The sequence below is a fragment of the Zingiber officinale genome, chromosome 11A (genome assembly GCF_018446385.1).
Source record: "Zingiber officinale cultivar Zhangliang chromosome 11A, Zo_v1.1, whole genome shotgun sequence".
In the NCBI taxonomy this organism is placed as follows: Eukaryota; Viridiplantae; Streptophyta; class Magnoliopsida; order Zingiberales; family Zingiberaceae; genus Zingiber; species Zingiber officinale.
This window is the reverse complement of record NC_056006.1, coordinates 5,684,122-5,703,652: the sequence shown is the minus strand read 5'-3', so window position 1 is coordinate 5,703,652 and position 19,531 is coordinate 5,684,122. Positions and strand designations below refer to the sequence as shown.

The following is a 19,531-nucleotide window of genomic DNA, read 5'->3' as shown; positions in this document are numbered from 1 at the left end:
CTAATCGACTAGTCTTCATGGGCTAAGAGAACAAAAACATTTTGTTCGCTATCAGTCGACTGCTAACTTTAGCAGTCGATTGCACCAGTCGACTGGTAACTTTAGCAATCGACTTATAACTCTACAATAGCAATCGACTGAGTTATTAGTTTTTAACCATCAGTCGACTGAGACATATATCAATCGACTGGTAAATCCTAACTTAGGATTTTACCCCCGAATACAATCACTCATGCATTCGTTCTTGCCCGCACAACTCTCGACCTTTCCTTCAAGCCTCTTCCATCAGTCTTTCATCCTTTACGTCTTGCATTCAAGAGCTTTCATCGGCCTTGTTCTTGTTGTCGGATCTTCCCATGACCTTGCCTTCTAGTCTCCTTCGGCCTCGGTCTTTATCCTTGTCAAACCATAGTTGAACTTATACCGCCAAGACTCAAGCTTAGACTTACATCGTCAAGACTCCACTTGGACTTTCACCTTTGCACTTGGACTTTCCTTGTTGTATCTGCATCCTGCATACTCACAACGCATATCAAATATAATAATAAATCTAATTTAAACTTTTGCCCAAACATCAAAACCTAGGGTCACACTGATTGCTCCAACAATCTCCCTCTTTTTAATATTTAGCAACTCGTTTAAGTTAGGAAAACATATTCTGCAATAACATGTAGATAAAACATGCAATCTACACATGCGTGAGTCAAGGAACCAAACCCTAGACTCCCCTTTCACCTAAACTCCCCCTTTAGCTATGATTTCTTGCACAGATATGTAGGCTTCCCACTTAAATATAATACTTCTCCCCTTTTACCATATATTAAAAAGAGCTCCAATAATATTTCAATTATTGGACTCTTTAACCTCTAATGATCATAATTATCATGTATTAATTCCCTTTAAGATTGCATACATGTACATAAACTTTTTAGTTATTTTCTATTGCTAAAAAATAATTTCAGATTGTATCAGTCCACTACCATAGGCCTCAATCAAATGCCCTCATGGAAATAACCTCATAGAATCATTTTGTGTTCGATGAACAGTGTTACCAGTCATCTGGTAACTGTATCAGTCGACTGTTATACTATTTCAACCCTAAACGACATTCTGAACCCAATTTCAGAAATACATCAAAAAAATTCATAGACCCTCAAAAATTCTCAAATTTTGTGGAGAGGTTTGCTTTACCAATATATACATGGAAAAAATATATATATAAATATTTATCATAGATCCCAAGATTGAAACAAAACCCAAAATAATTTAAATGGTTCAATTGAACCTTAACATAAAGTGCTAGTTTTGTCTTTCTCTTGATGTAACTGCCTATACTAAACTATAATGCATCCCTAGTATTAATTTATATAGCATTATACATCCAAAATAAATTGTCATATAATATGAACCTCTTTTCATATTTTTCATGTATGATACTCAACCCAATTGTGCTAATTCCTTATATTTGAGACTCAAGTTCGTTTCTAAACTATTTTGGCACATTTCATGACCTATCTATAATCCCAAGTAAGGTCCGCTTAAGATTCATTAACCATGGGTCTTGAAAAGATTCTTTAAGCTCCCCCAAAGCTCTTAATTTTAGCCACCTTCCTAGGTGACTCATCCACTATGGCTAAGCCACTTCGGTGCACCTCGGGTGACACTTTGCCTACAAACCTTATCTTCTTAACCTTAGACACTTTGTTCTTGGTTAATTTTTCCTTATCCTTAAATACTTTCCCTTGCCATTTCTTGGCCTCTTCTTGTTATAATCATATATCATCCTAGCATATTTCTTTTCACGGGCTTTGGATAACACTCTCTTACCCTTGATCATTCCTCCCTTATCAATGTCATGTGACACCCTAGCACTTGACCTCATTTTGGCCTTGGAGGAATCCAATTTAATATTTTTAAATCTTTGACCATCCAAACACATATTAAGTCCTCTAGGTCCAATAATGAACCTATCTAGGACTTTCTCCATTTCTTCAAGCCTTGTCCTTAAGGCTTGATTTCCAATTCTAGGGTTCTAACCCTAGAATCAACATATCCATCTTGGACATTTCTAGACCTATCCTTCCTAAGAATATGTCTCATCTTCTTGGGATTAATGTCTAGATTTCCCACCACTTTCCTCTCCTTAGGTAAAGTGGATTGTTTTTTATTAGGTCTACTATTAGCATATGATTTCCTAGGGTTATCAACATTGTTAACTCTATTCCTATTATTATACTTAAATCTATAATTATGCATGGGTACATAATTTTCATTATTTCTAACAAGTATGAAGGAATTTGAAATTAGATTAAACTTCAAATTAAAGATTACCTTCCCTTTTACCTTTGGAGCTCCCCCTTAACTTAAGCTCCTTTTTTTCTCTCATTTCTTTAAGTGCGCCAATTTCTTGACCTATCCTCTCCTTGGGCACTTCGTGTGATAGTATCCTAGCTCACCACACGTAAAACATTTAATGTGTTTCTTCTCCTTTACATTATCCCTACAACCCACGGTAGTTTTCAAAAGAACTTTACCGGATTTAGAGTTTACCTCATTTACTTTCTTGAGCAATGGACACCTACTCTTGTATGTTGGACCTTAATGCCCGACTAGAGGGGGTGAATAGTCTATCACCCACGACGTTCACTTTCTATAACTTGTTAGTGCACAACAAAATACAAAAATAAAATTAACAAGTAAAAAAGTTAAACCCTAGAAGACAATAAACAAGAAAATAAACCAACACGTTGTATTCAACATGGCTCGGAGATTAGGGCTCCTACTCTATGACTGTCCGTAAGGTGGACGATCCCAATCATTCGATGGATGACTCCCCAACAAACCCTAGCTAGCTCAAGTAGCTCCTTGTGAGTAGAGAAACCTCGCCATAACCTTGCACAAGCACGCTTGATCACATGAGAACTTGGAAGACTCTAATAGACTTTAACCAAGTCTATTTCGTCTAATAGAGCTCGAGAGAAAACACAAGCTATGTTTCCCGCCACCAGTCGACTGGTGTATGCACCAGTTGACTGGTCCTCTGTGGAATTAGACCGTTACAATCCAACGACTCGATACCAATCGAATAATACCAACATTAGTCAACTGCTCCACATTGGTTGAGCAAACAGACATTTTGTTCCCTCTCCAATCGACTGAGCCCATACAAGTTGACTTGTACAACCACCAATCGACTGGTCAAACCCTAACCCTAAGGTCTTGACCTTGGAGTACATTCACTCAGCACTCATCCTTGTCCGACCAACCTATACCTAGCCTTCTAGCCTCCTCCATCAGCCTCGCGCCCCTTAGATGCCTCCCCAACCTTAATGTTTTACCTTCAGGAGCTTCCATTGACCTTGCTCTTATTGTTGGGTCTTCCATTGCCAAGAACTCCTCGCTCCGGGACTTTAACCTTGCCAAGTCACACTTGGACTTACGTTGCCAAGACTACATACTTGGACTTATGCTGCCAAGACTCACACTTGGACTTTTTCCCTTTGCCAAGATTCCACTTGGACTTTCTTGTACCTACACACTCAAAGGAACATCAAATGTAATAATAAATCTAACTTAAACTTTTCCCAAACATTAAAATCTAGGGCACCTAGATTGCTCCAGCATTGTAGTATCACATCTCACCACAGTCAAAACACTTGATGTGTGATTTCTCGCTTTTCTTGGTAGTTGAGGTTAAGGGTTGGACTTTCAAGACTTCTTCCTCCCTTGTCTTGGACTCTTCTTCCTCCCTTGTCTTGGACTCTTCTTCCTCCCTTAAAGATATGGGCGGTTCTATTCTTCCTTCTCTTCGGATGTTGAGCTCGTCTCCATATCCGATTGGTCCTTCTCCTCCTCTTAGACCAATGAACCCTTCTCCTTGGGCTCCTCCACTTCTTGTTCTTGTGTAAGGTTTTCATGAAGAGCAATCACTTTGCTCGATAGCTCATGAGCATACTTGTGCTCACCTACACATGACACAATATTAGGAGGTAATACATTCAACACAATTATGGTTACCTTCATATTTGTCTCCAATTGCTCCATTTTCTTCTTGGTCCAATACCGAGGTCGAAGACGCTTCCCCTTCTTGTCCATCGGAACTTCAAAGGAAACTTCTAGCAAGGTATAATGGTCTCAATCCATTTGGAACCAAGTCTCCAACCGCTTCCTCCAATACTCAAAATCATCTCGATTGTATGGAAGTGGGATTCGGATATCCCATCCTAATGGTCCTTCTAACTCCATCTTCTTCATCTAGCGTTTTCTCCTTTAGGCGATTAGTCCTTCAAGAGCACTCCTCGCTCTGATACTAATTATTAGGATCTTGATGCCCAGCTAGAGGGGGGTGAATAGCCAATCACCCACGTCGTTCACTTCCTACACTTGTTAGAATAGCGAAAATACCAAACAACAAGTATGAAAGCTAAAGACTATGAAAAAAAATACAAACAAACCGCTAACATGTTCATTTACGTGGTTCAGATATTAAGACTCTTACTCCACGACTATTTGTAAGATAAACAATCTTGATCCATCAGTAGATGACCCCTTGGAAAATTCCAGCTAGATCAAGTAGCTCCTTATGGGCGGAGAAATCTCACCACAATCTTGCATAAGCACGCTTGATCACACGAGAGCTTGGAAGACTTTAATAGACTTTAACCAAGTATATTTCGTCACCTTAGCCAGCCACTCCGAGCTCTATTAAATAGAGCTCGGGAAGAAAAGACCAAGTTATTTTCCCACCACCAGTCAATTGCTAAAGTTACCAGTCGACTGACCTCTATGAAAAAATTGACTGTTATATCCCAATGACTCGATACTAGTCGACTGTCATATTTAACAGTCGACTGGTCTTCATGTGCTAATCGAACATAAGCATTCTGTTCGCTACCAGTCGATTGCTAACTTTAGCAGTAAACTGCACTAGTTGACTGGTAATTTTAGCAGTCGATTGGTAACTCTGCGATCACAAATTCTCCATCCTTCTGAGTTGTTGGTTCTCAACCACCAATCGATTGAGACATATATCAGTCGACTGGTAAACCCTAACTTAGGGTTTTACTCGCGAGTATAATCACTTATGCACTCGTTCTTGCCCACATAACTCTCGACCTACATTCAAGTTTCCTCTATCAGTCTTGCGTCTCTCAGATGTCTCCCATCCTTCACTTCTTGCATTTAGGAGCTTTCATCGGCCTTGTCCTTATTGTTGGATCTTCCCATGACCTTACCTTCTAGCTGTTGGGACCTTGACGCCCGCTAGAGGGGGTGAATAGCGTCTCACCCAAATCGATCGCTTCCTATAATGTTAGTGCACAAGGGAAATAAAAAAATAAATACTAACGAGAGAAAACAAACCTAACACGTTGATTTAACGTGGTTCGGAGATAAAGCTCCTATTCCACGACTGTTCGTAAGGTGGACGATCCCGATCCGTAGGTGGATGACTCCCCGGAAAACCTCCGGCTAGCTCAAGCTCCTTGTCAATGGAGAAACCTCACCACAAACACTTGAATACAAGCACACCGATCACACGAAGGTTTGGGAGACTCTAATAGGCTTTAACCAAGTCTATTTCGTCAACCATGCCCAAGCACCTCGAGCTCTATTAAATAGAGCTCGAGAGGAAAACACTAAGTTGTTTTCCCGCTACCAGTCGACTGCTAAAGTGTACCAGTCAACTGCTACAGTAACCAGTCGATTGTTGCAGTGCTGCTACAATATCACAACAGTACTGCTATAGTGCCGCTACAGTACTACTACAGTGTCGCTACAGTACTGCTGCAGTAAATCCTAAACCACATAGAATTTTGCCCTGAGTACAATCACTCAGCACTCGTCCTCGCCCGACCAACCTAGACCTAGCCTTCTAGCCTCCTCCATCAGCCTCACGTCCCTCGGATGTCTCCTCATCCTTCACGTCTTGTCTTCTGGAGCTTCCTTCGGCCTTGTCCATATTGTCAAGTCTTCCTTTGCCAAGAGGCTCCTCACCTCCGGGACTTCATCCATTGTCAAGTCACACTTGGACTTACGTTGTCAAGACTACATGCTTGGACTTACACCGCCAAGACTCATTCTTGGACTTTCCTCCTTTGCCAAGATCAAACTTGGACTTTCCTTGTTATACCTGTATCCTGCACACTCACAATGCATATCAAATACAACAATAAACCTAACTTAAACCTTTGCCCAAACATCAAAACCTAGGGCACCTAGATTGCTCCAACACTAGCCTCCTTCGGCCTCGGTCTTTATCCTTGCCAAGCCATTCTTGGACTTACACTGCTAAGACTCACTAGAAGAAAAATGCTCATAGACACTAGTGGAACAACAACAGTTTTAAGCAATTTTCGATGTTTTTGAGTATTTTAAATTATTTTTTTTCAAAAAAATGGTGTCTATGAGCGCATATTTTTGCTCATATACATCAATTTTTTAGCCGGGGGTATATGAGCGCTCTTATTTCGGAAATAGACATCAATTTTAATAGTATTTTTTAAAATCCAGTGTCTATAAACGCTTCCTTGTCCTATCTACGAAATCGTATAGTAAAAAACGCTAAGAATAAAAGTGATGTTAATTAAAAAATAATAATTAATTTTTCCCACCTATACTTAGAAAAATTTTCAATGCTTTAACTCTTCCTCCACACCAAACCCACTCTGTCGTCTGCTATCGCCGCTGCCATCTACCGTCATGCCTCTCTCCCTCTCGTCTGCAACCCATTTCTCTCACTTATTCTTTTGTTTTCTTGCCCTTTCTTCGCACTCGCTCGTCGACGAAGTGATCAAAGAGGGGGTGGAGAGGCAAAACCATCGTCTGTGTGTTCTGATCTGACGCTATTCCTACTAATCCACCAGCATTTGCTGGAAGATGAGGTAGGGTAGAAAGAAGAAGGGGGAGGGGGTAGATAGCGGCGACGGCGACGGAGAGATGTTGATAGAGGAAGAGAAGTTGTTGAAGGAGGTGAAAAACTTCCATGGGAGGATCAGCTCCTTCATAAGAATTGGAAGGTGCAAAACAAAGCCAACATCAATCTGGCTGCCATTTGTAGCTCCATTACTGATCCGAAGGATCCGCACCTCAGAGAGTTTGGTAAACCTTGATCCTTCCTCGATCTGAGTCGTTCCCTTTTCCTTTTTTCTGTGTCTGCTTCCACCTGATCCATGGTTTTTTTTGCTGGTCCGAGTGGTGACTTTTGTTGAATAAGTGAATGGAGAAGAAATGGAAGAGGAAAGAGACTCCATTGTGAATGAGACTTTAGTCCCACATTGGATGTTTCAAGTCATTTTTGTTGGTTTATATTGATTCACATACATTGAGGATGTAAACAAATGCACGGGGAGAGGCTCTCTCTCATGAGTGGGTGCGCAAGGGGGAGGGGGGTGCAAATCCAGGGCTCGGATTGCACTAAACCAAGTTGACTCATGTGCGAGCATGACCTGCGCACACGAATGCCGGACCGGTCGGGCCAAAATTTACCTAAGTGGAACAACCAACATTTTACCCAATTGATCTTTTGTTGTTGTGAAACGAATGTATTAAATTCGAGATTAATGTAGAATAAAACCGGCCGAGTAATATTGAGTGAAATGGTGGTCGTTTCACTGCTTGGCTAATAATGACCATTAAGATCATTAACTTTGGCCATTGATCCGAGCTCCTATATAAGGAGGCTTCGATCATAGGCAGAGAAGACACAACAAGCAAAGCAAAGGCTCTCCATTTTTCTTCCTCCTCCTCTGTCGTGCATCTCCTGCTCGGCGGAGTGCCCGTGGTAGCATTCAGGTACCACTCAGCTCGCCGTGACCACCAGTGCTTGGTCATATTCACGGTCGGTCGTTGTATCCTGGAAAACAGACGACCCTTGTAAGGCTCGAAGCACAGCCGGAGGTGGGTGAATCTGTTTCAAGGAAACTGCGACTCGCAGGCCTCGGTCAGCTCGCCCGGTCGGTCTCTTTATTAGATCAACAGACTTCTCTGCCCGCTTGGGATCTTCGCCCAGCCTGTCAGCTCGCCCGGTCGACCAGTCTCTTTGACAGCCCGACCTATCTGCTTCACTCGGCCTGTCTGCTCGACTCGGCCGACTTCTCTGACAGCTTGACCTGTCTGCTTCGACCAGCCTGTCTGCTCGACCCGACCGACCTCTCTGTCCGCCCGGTCTATCTGCTCGACCCGACCGGCCTCTCTTGCTCGGCGTGTCTGCCTTGTCCGATCGACCTCTCTTGCTCGGCTTGTCTGCCTCGTCCGACTGGCCTCTCCTGTTAGGCCTGTCTGCTTCGTCCGACCGACCTCTTTGCTTGGACGCTCTGCTCACTCAGTCACTTTAATGTTTACATTTGGATAAAAATCAGCCCCTGCTGACAGCCTGAGATCATCTGCTCAGGTCATCTCAACTATAAGTTGAATTTAAATTCTATTTAATATTTTAAATTCAACTAAGTCCCCTAAAAATCTCCGGCAACAGATTGTTTGTATTCCAACAATCTTGAAATAGACTCGCTTCTGTTGAGATGGTCACGGAACGAAATGTTGAGGTGCAACAGACTCAACACGTGCAGGCACCCTCCGCCCCGATTGAAACTGTGCCAATCACAGGGAAAATCCAAAGAAGTTCAGTGGACTAAACTTCAAGAGGTGGTAGCAGAAGATGCTCTTCTACCTGACTATGCTCAACCTGGCTCGGTTCTTGACCGAGAACCCTCCCAAGCGTGCTGCGGATGCTTATGCGCGGACCATCAGTACAGTGGAGGCATGAGCTCATTCTGAGTTCCTCTGTCGAAACTACATCCTCAACTGCCTTGCCGACTCGCTGTACGCTGTGTATAACATGAAGAGAACGGCTAAGGAACTGTGGGAGTCCCTGGACAAGAAATACAAGACATAGAATGCAGAGGTAAAGAAGTTCATCGTAGGCTGATTACTTAGAGTTTTTAAACAGAGGCCATGAGATACTTTATCATTTCAGACGTTTGATTAAAACAGCATAATCATTGGCAATCGTTGGATTGCAAAGAAGGGAGTATCATTGGTCCGTATAAAAAAATTGTGCATCGGCTGTCTCTTCAAATAATGAGGTAATGGGACATATGACACTTACCCATAGGTACTTATGATGGGCAAGACAACAATATTATTAAGCTGAAAAATCCTTCCTATTTATCATTGGCACGTTACTTGGCTTGCCAAAAGCCTAGCATGTATCTTTCCAAGATAAAAGTTGGTCGCGATATTTAACATGAGAGCGGGAACATGGCTAAACGATTGGACCAGAAGAACATTCAGCCAGTCAGACTGATAAGGTGGGCGATCGGGCGAAGATAAGACTTGAGTCTAGTTAGTTCGCTACAAACCTCATTCAACTAGACTTAAAGGGGAGGCTAGTGATACGAGGTGTTATTAGCAAACCCAGATATGACGTGGTAGCCAAAGTCAAGGTGAGAGGACAATCAAAATCAATGTGAGGTGACATCCAGCGCATTACCCTCATCGAGGTTTGCCTTCACTAGATAGTATTCTAATAAGCGACCGACTTAAAAATTGATCGTAATTGAAGGGTCCAATACTCCATTTATAAACAACTAGTCGACACAAACGCCGATCGAAATCATGGCTTGCATCGTATAACTCTGTTATATACTAGCCCGATCTAAAGGTCGTCTAGACATATTTAAGCCTAGTATTCACTCTCAATATATAGTTGAATGTCTCTATAGTCGGGCAAGCTTAATAAACATATCTCTCCATTCAGCACCAAAACATGCAAACTAAATCCGAACGACCTTGAAGTCGATTGAGCATATGAGGTTCAATTCTCCACTTCTGCAATATTACTTTCAGCTTACAAATGTTGTATTTCAGTATAAATCAGATCATCACAAGGCCAGTCGTGCCTACGAGTCCAAGCGCCTTATTATCCAATAGTCAATCTCTCATCATATAATTAGTCAATCCTAGAGCTGACCAACCCCACGAGAGACTTGACTCCTCATTACTTATCAAATCTCCAACATGAGCCTACGAGCATATTGCTAACCGTACTTATGGCGGTCAAACTTATGGGGTTTAACTCCCTCTTCAAAGAGTAAAATACACAAGGTTATGTCCATTATAAAGCCGATCGGATATAGAGATGGTCGGGATATCCCGTTCGTCCAAATATCCACCCAGATTATATCCCAGGAGATAACATTATCAGAAAATCCTAATAGATTATCAAAATAACAACTATCTTTTAAAGAATATTCTTTGATTACAGCATATAAATTCAGTAGAACCTCCTCACAAAGATGACTATACAATTTCTATCATTATTGCGGAGATTACACAAAACTATTCATATACATATAACAGAAATTTCCTTGAAAGACAACTATACAAATGTCAAACTGTACATCTTCCATTATCCGACATCTTCTGATACTGAATATTCCTTGTCACCTCATCATTACGAAATTATTAAAGGTGATATAAAAGAGGGATTATCTCCACTGGAGGTACATTTTTTACACACTTAGCAAAGCACAAGATTTCTCTCTACTACGCTCACCCAATTTTATCGTAGTCTTTCTTCAAATTTCACTTGGTTATCTACTAATTTGAGCATCAAATGACCTATATCAAGGACCCCTTTTTTTATTTTTACCCTAACGTTCTATTGGCTTGTTTAAGTGCACGCAAAGAGAAGGGAGGCACCCAGAGCCCTTTTCTTGCTCCAGCTCATCATCTTTTTTCTCCCGTGCAAAGTCTTCTTCCGATCAATAGCATCGTCACCTACCCAACACATCATCTCCTCCTGTTTCAAATAGAATCAATAAGTAAGAAGATAATGAAAAAAATTGATAAATCAAATAGCATTGAATCTAGGATGAGTAATTCAATTTCATAGAAATTTGTTATTGATAGTTAAAATAAATCAAAAAATATTGGAAACACTCGCGACTAAAAATTCAATATCCCATAATTATGAATTTCATTTTAAAAAAAATCTCTAAATATATTATAACCAGTGATCCAATCATAAATACTTTCATAATAATTTGACACCCTCTGTTGTTCGGTAGCGGAAAAAAAATCAAAAATAAAAAATAATGGGAAAGAATCGATAGGAGGGGATCGATTGGTCGTGGATGGGACGCGTGCCGTGGATAATGGAGCATGTGACGGGTAGAGGATCTAACCTGCACCAGTCGTTACCCAACGCCATCGGGTGCCGTTCGCCCAGTTCGGCAGGTCCACCTCAGCCAACGCGGGGCCTCGTTATTGTGGCCACGTGACCTCGCGTGAAGGCCACGTGCCCCCATCCGTCGCGTCGGCCCACCCTCGTAAAGTCGCTGTGGAAGGCGAAGGAGAGGACGACACGTAGAGTGAAAGTCGGACTGGTCCCTGTAGACCACCCATTCAGTGATTTTTTCTGAGATATTTCTTTCTTTTTAAAAAAAAAAACTGAAAATTACGGAAGCACCACCAGTCAACAATGACAATTGTGTTTTCATAATACTTTAAAAAAAAAACAGATGATTTTGCCATTATTGATTTTCACAGGCTAAATAATTAGATTTACTTTTTAACAAATTAAAAGACAGTATATTTAAAAAATGAAATAGAAAGCAGTCACTACCTTCTAAGCAAAGATAGAATACGAGTAGAAGAGTTAAGCAAAACCGAGCTACAAATTAAAGAAGCTAAATGAATAAACATATACGATGAGTCAACTGAAACTTAAGCTACTTACGATTGAGTCAGGTAAAGGAAATAAGAATAAACTAATTAGAACAAGCAAATTCTTCGGTAAAGGTCATTATTTTAGCAAGCAGGCATTGTTCCTTTATAAAGATCAACTATTTTGAAGTCTACAAGTAACATTATTTGTCTTCTTTATATTTTAGCCAGACAGTTACATTAATTATCACCAGCTAATAGACAGCACTTGTATTATTTCTTCCTGTTTCCCTGCGCCAACTTGGTTGAGTTGGTTCAGACAATATAATGCATCATACATAATTTAGACTACTAGAAAGATCAATAGTGATAGGTTCATGGATGATTGAATTTGAACACTAAAGTGATTAAAAATGATAACTTGGCAGAAAAACTATTGGGGGAGTTATGTGATCTGATTGACGGCCTCTCTACCAGAATGGTCAGTGGTGACTCAATTGAAGATACTCCCATGCCCAAGTAGTTTTGTCACAGTAGGCATCCATTGATGAACAACTTGTTCAGTAATGAATCCCATTAAATGTGTGCTGACTCATCACATTTAATGCTCCTTGGTGGATCTCCACTGACTGCATATAATGCATCAGTTGCTCCGTCAGTTAACCCATCACATTTAATGTCTCCATTGATCAAAGACATAATCAGTTAGAAGATCTCCCGTTCATGGAGATTCTACTGGCCAATGCTCTTGTGAGAAGTGGAGAACTTCTATTAGTCAAGATTATTTTACCTCTTCTCTATACGAAATTATTCCAGTCACCCTCTGACCCGATCCCACAAATCCAATAAACTTCCCGTGGATAAGGATCAAGCATCACAACTTTAATATCCATGTGTTCACAAGATAAATAGCTGAATTGCTTAGACTACTACTTTTCAAAATCTTATCAAAGCAAGGGACAAAATAGATAAAACCAAATGATTTGAGAGAAAAGTCGGTGACCTCCATTTTCCTTCTGTAGCAGTCTTATTCCATCACAGTCCCCATCACACGTCCTTTCAGTCTCTTCTCATTGCAGCCCCAGAAGCAGCCCTCGCTGAAAGAATGAGACATTGCCACGTCTACAAAATAAAGATGTAACGAGTCGTCTTGGTGAAATGTTTCAAAAGATTTAACTTTGAAAACTTAACCTTGCCGAGATGACAAACATTGCAAATCTAGGGAGGTTAGTATAAGATTTCAACTAAGTGAAAGTCAAATCTCTTTAATGATTATTACACTATGAGGCCCAGCAGAGGTGATAAGGATGTCAGACCATTGATTCGTGGTCGATATTTCCTCCACAATGCGAGCTGCCACCATCATGGGCGAGGGAGAAACATGACAATGTGTCCCTCTCACTGCCTCCTTCCTCTGCGGGTGAATAAGAAGTCAATCTATCACACACTCAATATAAAATGTAGTGGACCTAAGATTGGACCGGTAGATGAACCGGGTGGACAATGGGTTCCTGGTTTGGTTTTTATACAAACGATTAAACCGGCCGGTTCAGTATAGACTTGATTTTTTCCCCTCCCTGTTGTGCATATTTGGATATTAAAATGCACTACTTGTGGTGATGAAGTAAAACACTCAAAGCTGAGCAATAAAAAGATTAATATTTAAATTTCAAATAGGATAAATATTTTAGAAACTGAATTATGAGTATGCATTAAGTGAACTAAAAAGATTAATTGAACGACAACTGGATGCTTAAATTATAAATAAAAATAAAACTCTGATCTTTGAGTCTGTTCTCAATTGAACTTGTTAAATTAGGTTGTTGGTTAACAGAAAAAGGTAAAAAGCATAGGGTATGCAATAACTCCCTGCCCATCCAGGTACATCACTACGTTGCTTTCAGTGTTAACAGCAGGCGTAATCTTCAGTTCTAGAATTCAGTTGTCACACACACTTTCATGCTAGGATAAGAACTGGGAGTTGGTACCTTGAGTACTATACGCGCTATGTGCTAGAAACCAAGACAAGACGTGGATAAGCAAAAAAAAAGAGAGAAAAAGAGATCAATTACCTCGCTTTGTGCCTTTGTGCTCTGCCCTGCCTGTTGATGGTGTTGTCGTCGAGATCCAGCTGCCGAGCACTCAGAATATATCAACATTTGAAAAGAATTTTTTCGGGAATTGGTAGTACTTGAGGTCGCTTCCTGTTCCCTTTAGCCACTTTTGCAGGGTTGAAGCTTTTTTTTTTTTTTTTTTTTTTTTACCATTTTAAACTTTTTGAAGGAATTGGTTTCTTGTTGTATGGATCAAGAGTCTTAACTTGCTGTTAGTGCTTTTGAGTGTGCTCGGTTTCGTCCTTTGGGTAATATTTGTGATCCATTTTCTGTTTTCTGGCAAGAAATTTTGGATCTTTCTTCTGTTCTAGTAAGAAAATTTGAATCTTTGGCTGAAACATCTCTGTGTTTCTGCAGGTCTCAGTGTGAGATCTGGAAGCTGAGCTGAAACATTGTATCTCTGGAGACGTAAAAATAGATTCCGTTTATATCATGAACTCCTTCCCTGGACGATGAGGCAAAAGCAAGAAACCATACAATCAAGGATGATAAATGGCACATCTGACCTGTTCTCTATGTAAGTGTACAACTTATCCAAGTTGACTGCTAGATGCCTTGGTTCAATTCTGTTCTTGTTTATTGCTGTCTCTCATTGCATGCTCCGGAATGATATCTTACCTTGTTTTTACATGGATTTGTGATAAGACCTGATGATGAATTCGCCGAGTTAGCATGGGAGAATGGTCAGATTGTGATGCAGAACCAGAACAGTAAGGCGAGAAAGGGCTCCTTCCCAAGCGGTGCCTTCTCCTCCCGGTATGGCACTGTTCAAGAAAAGGATACCAGGGAAAAAGTTGGTAAATTTCCTCATCCTGGTGCAGTTGATGACCATCAGCTGTCAAGAAGTTCCGCTGACAACGGAGAGAATGCTCAAGATGATGATATTGTGCCGTGGATCAGTTATCCAATTGAGGAAGTTTTGCCAAGTGAGACTCTCCAGAATGATTATTGCGCTGAGTTCTTGAATGAGTTCTCTGCATTTGATGTGAATCCTCTATCAACCCACAGGAGTAATGTTGTTGGAACTGGTCGAACAGTGGGGTTAAGTCAAGAAATTAGAAGGTCAAACAATGTGGAACATGGCCATGTTCCAAAAGCACCTACATGGAGCAGTTTGGGTTCGAGCAGAATGAGAACCAGCCATCCACAGCAATTCCAAGCTCCAGCTCTCAATTCCAAGTCAACAGTAGTTGACATCAGGAGTAACGATAATAATGTAGCTCAAGAACTCAACAGAAGGCTGCAGAATCAGGGACCAGCGGGTTCCAAGCAGAAGCAGCAACAAGGCGGTATGGGAACTCTGATGAACTTCTCACATTTTGCAAGACCCACTGCACTTGCTAAAGCAAACCCCCATAGTTATGCTGGATCGCGAAGCAATGAGAAGGCATTTACTCCAAGCAGCAATCCTGTCACTCTGAGACCAGTTGAAAGTAATAGTGGCAGTAAGGATATTAACAAGGTACCAGGGCAATCAGGCTCTGGTCCACTCAGGTTGGAATTGGGATCATCCATGAAGAATCTTCATGGAGGAGGCTCAGCTGAATTTTCCAATAAAATCAGTGGGGAAGATACTCTGAGGAGCAGTAAGAATTGTACTAACTTGCCAGATGGTCTTCCAAGTTCAAGCTTCGCAGCCAGTGTGGCTCTTTGTAGGCATGACAACAGAAAAGATGCTGAAGCAGTTATGCCATCTTCGTCTATGTGTTCAGGGAATATCAATGTAGCTGCATCTAATGAACCCAAACATGGTGAAAAGAGAAAAGAATATGATGCAGAAGACTCTGATTACCTCAGCCACAGCGAAGTAAGTCAGTGATAACGACACTAGTTTTGCCAAAAAAAAAAAAAAAAAGAACAGACTATTGGATTTCCATTTCTAAATTGGCTAAGGCAAATACGTGTAGGATCTCCAAGATGAGTATGCCGACATAAGGAAGCCGCCAACTGGACGTGGTGAAAGAACAAAGCGAGGTCGGGCTGCAGAAGTTCATAACTTGTCAGAAAGAGTGAGTACACAAGCATATTTCATCACAAGTGTTCTAAAAAATTCTATTAATAAATGAAAAAACTAGCTAAGATGCTTTCTATTTCTTTTGTTGGGTTGATCACAAAGTGAATGTTTACACTGTCCATATGCAGCGGAGGAGGAACAGGATTAATGAAAAAATGCGTGCACTACAAGAGCTTATACCGAACTGTAACAAGGTAATCTATATTTCAATCTTTGTAGAAAGCAAAGCTATTGGTGTTTCGTACCTAAATGTAAAATATCAATGGTATTAAAGGCCTACTTATAGTATTTATGTTGATTAATAATATATATGTAGAAAAATAATCTGATTTTATCCTTATAACCTGATGTCAGGGCTAACCCTTTACCTGCAACAATGTTGAGCCCCTTGGTTCAATATAAAGCAAATAGAAAGTTAGAAAGAGAAAACAAAATGCTGAAATGAGTGTCTTTAAATATATTGAAAATATCAACAGATTTCCCACCTAAGATTGAGCTTGGTACACATGAATGAAATATCGGAATGCTTTGTTCCCTCTAGAATTCCATTTTAATGTTTGGATGGATACTTTGAGTGGCATTGATGTATTCAAAGAAATGACTCATTCTACAAATTGTATTTCATACTTTAAAAGGGAAAAGTTTCGTTCCACTTAAATGGAATATAGTTTTTATTAACAAACTATCATCTCAAAAGTTAAAAATAGTTAAATAAAATGGGTGAATTGGGCAGGCCAGTTGAGCTAGCCAAGCCATGTGATCAGTGAGAGCAAATTGGTTGTGCCAAGTAAATGGTTGGTTCAGTTAAACCGAACAAGATGGGTGGATAGATCAGGCCAATCAAGTTGGTTGAGCTAATGATGTCTAATGAACCAGGCAAGTTGAGCAAGTTAGACGATTTAGTGGAGCAACTAAGTCAAGAATGTCATGTAGATCAATGAAACTAGATGTGTCAAATGGATGAGGCTAATTGGGAACTCCGAAACAGATGGACCATCTAAGTTAAATTGGTTGGAAGAATTAGATGAAGACAAGGGTAAAACTTAGATTGAAGCATTCAACTAGCTATATATCATTCTAAATTACAACCAAACAAAGAAATGTATTGGATGTTTTCCCCTTTCATTTCATCCATTTATTGCACACCATTCCATTCATGTATGAATTTGTGTTGGATTGTGTTTTTGCTTGAGCCTTAACTGTCTAGGGAGGTAACCTTATTTTCTTAAATAGCAAAGTGGACTATCAGGTTATGTACAGAAGTAGAGTATAGAATCATGGTGCTAATAATAACATGAGAACTTATTTGGGTGAAACAATTGATGACCAAAGTGAGACATGATCCCATTAGAGCTAATGGAACTCTGCTCTGGGAACTAAATTATCGTGCACATAGCTTCTAATTCGGTATTGTCATTGGACATAGTTGTAATATTTATGCAGATTAATAGCATACATAAGTGCAAGGGGACTACCAAGGAAAATAACCAAAGTTTGTTCCAGTAACAGTGTCAGTGACTAAAATAAGTATGATCTAATTCAAATATACCATTTTTTGAAGGTGGACAAAGCTTCAATGCTTGAAGAGGCCATTGAATATCTTAAAACTCTTCAGATGCAAGTTCAGGTAAATACTTTATTAGATGGATTTGTCAAGTTTGATTTGCATCTCAGCAATTCTATCATATAAAACAGATCATGTCCATGGGGAGTAGGCTGTACATGCCACCTCCTATGATGTTCCCCCCTGCAATGCAACACTTGCGCGGACCAATGGTGGCTCATTTCCCCTCGGTAGGTGTTGGAGTGGGCACCAGCATGGGATTAACCCCAGGTTGTCCAATGATTCCAATTCCACCGATGCATGCACCACAGTTTCCTTGCACTCCAAGTTCAGGGCTATCCTGCATGAACGGAATACCAGGACCTATAAATCCTTCAATGTTTGGAGTCCACGGTCAGGGATTTCCAGTTCTGATGCCCAGGCCCCCGCAATTTGGTACTTTAGCAGGACTTTCTCTGAATATGAATGCTGAGCCCGATGGACATACAAACAATGCTGTTGGAATTACCAGTGATCATCAACAGCAGCAGAACTTAAATGGAGAACCAAACGCAAGTACAGATAAAACACATATTCAGGTATCCACCCACATTCTTGATCACCAAGTTTACCAGTTATTCGATGCTCTAGAGGTTTCATCTCACTTAGTGTCGCATTTATTGAACTTCATTAAGCAATCACGCTTAGTTCTTCTTTCCTTTATCAACTATTTTAATTTGCCTGCATTCATTGTTGCAACCAGATAACAAAAGATTGCCTATGATGATCAGTAGTGGCAGAGAGAAAAAGCTCCACATCTCGATCCAAGTAGATAGATGGAGTATTCAGGCCGTTCAAAAGGTACGTCTTTGTAGAAACTTGGAATAAGAGATTTTGAGCAACTTACTAGCAAATAAGGATATAAATCATATGTATTGATTGTCCAACAGTGGTTAACAGGTTCCAGTTTTTAGTCATTTGCAATTAACACCGCTTGCGGATGGACACTCCATGGAAAAGATGGTGCATTAAATTGCCAGACCTAATCTCAAACAAGTTAGCATTGCTGCTCTGGCAAATGTAACTAGTGAAAACATCACTTATCATTATGCACCCAACATAATGATTTGTCACTGTCATCGTCTACAAATCCTTCTCTAGCACTATACCCGTATTTTTGGTTATTGAATGCTTGCATTTATGTGGCTAACAGATAAGCATGTTAGTTTATTTGCCAAATGAATAGTGTGATGAATGAGAGAGTAGATACAAATCAATCACAGAGTTCCATAAGGGTTATTGATGCATGTACGATTGCTAAAAATATTATGCGTAAGAGGCTGAAAGGAAGGCTAACAGATGAACATGTTAGTTCATTAGCCAAATGGATAATGTGATGTTGGAGGGGTCATGACACGAAAATCAAGAGCTTGTACAAAGGTTCCTGGTGTATCTACTACTATTTCTACGCTCTGTGCAAAGATTCGACAGTGGCCAAGGATTAAGGACAGAGAAAGGAAATGAAAATACCGGTGTAATTTGATGGACAACTGCATTGCTTGGAGAAATCCTAGACTACGATCTATTCAAGAACACTCAACAAGGAGCGTAAACCATACGCTGAAACTCAGAAATGTTACGGATGGACCAAAACTCAAAAGGAGGTACTCACGGATCACGGAGCGGAAAAACGCCGTCGGTGTTCTTGGATTTCTCTTCTCCTTCTACAGCTCTGCTAAGGATCGGCATGATGCATTGCAATCCATCAACGACGCGATGCAGATCCATGGACTTCGACCAATACCGTCGTCCATTAGCGATCGACGTCGGAGAGGGGAAGGGACGAGGAGGCATGGATGAAGGCTCGCAACAGTGATTGAATAGACCCCAAAAATGAGCATTTAGGGTTTTTTTGTTTACCATTATACTCTGTTTATAAGGTGCGCCCAAAGTTCCAATCTTTCATCATCTAACCAACCAGATAAATGATCTATCCAGCCCCGGGTGGTGCAGCGGCATTCTGTTATTTCTTAGATATTCATAATTTAATCTTCAGTTATGACATATTTATTAAAAAAAAAAATCTCCAAACGAAACTTGCAATTAAGGGATTGGGCTTCTGTGTCGTCCATCACATATACTTTCTGATTTATCCTGATGATTGATGAAAAATTTTTATGAGACTGAGTCATATGT

General features: G+C 40.4%; 1 protein-coding gene and 1 long non-coding RNA gene across 6 annotated transcripts; one reads left to right on the top strand and one right to left on the bottom strand.

Annotated features, from left to right (window-relative positions):
* Nucleotides 1-10,746: 10,746 nt before the first annotated feature.
* LOC122031084 lies at nucleotides 10,747-13,875 on the bottom strand. 3 transcript variants are annotated; one of them, XR_006125729.1, is made up of 5 exons: nucleotides 13,737-13,875; nucleotides 12,944-13,078; nucleotides 12,668-12,786; nucleotides 11,184-11,388; nucleotides 10,747-10,798 (listed from the first exon to the last, which is right to left on the bottom strand). It is a non-coding gene; the product is annotated as an uncharacterized LOC122031084 (long non-coding RNA). The 3 variants fall into 3 exon arrangements; XR_006125730.1 differs by having other exon boundaries at nucleotides 12,981-13,078; XR_006125731.1 differs by lacking the exon at nucleotides 12,944-13,078.
* Nucleotides 13,581-18,545, top strand: LOC122031082 (transcription factor PIF3-like). Of its 3 annotated transcripts, none has more exons than XM_042590144.1 (9): nucleotides 13,581-13,860; nucleotides 14,136-14,295; nucleotides 14,424-15,585; nucleotides 15,686-15,787; nucleotides 15,921-15,986; nucleotides 17,354-17,419; nucleotides 17,488-17,934; nucleotides 18,099-18,196; nucleotides 18,286-18,545. In XM_042590144.1, the coding sequence occupies exons 2-8, from the start codon at nucleotides 14,231-14,233 to the stop codon at nucleotides 18,117-18,119; spliced, it is 1,929 nt and encodes a 642-aa protein (XP_042446078.1). In that variant the 5' UTR covers nucleotides 13,581-13,860; nucleotides 14,136-14,230; the 3' UTR covers nucleotides 18,120-18,196; nucleotides 18,286-18,545. The 3 variants fall into 3 exon arrangements, with proteins under 3 accessions (XP_042446078.1, XP_042446079.1, XP_042446077.1); XM_042590145.1 differs by lacking the exon at nucleotides 13,581-13,860 and adding an exon at nucleotides 13,890-14,026 and having other exon boundaries at nucleotides 18,296-18,545; XM_042590143.1 differs by lacking the exon at nucleotides 13,581-13,860 and adding an exon at nucleotides 13,890-14,026.
* Nucleotides 18,546-19,531: the final 986 nt, after the last annotated feature.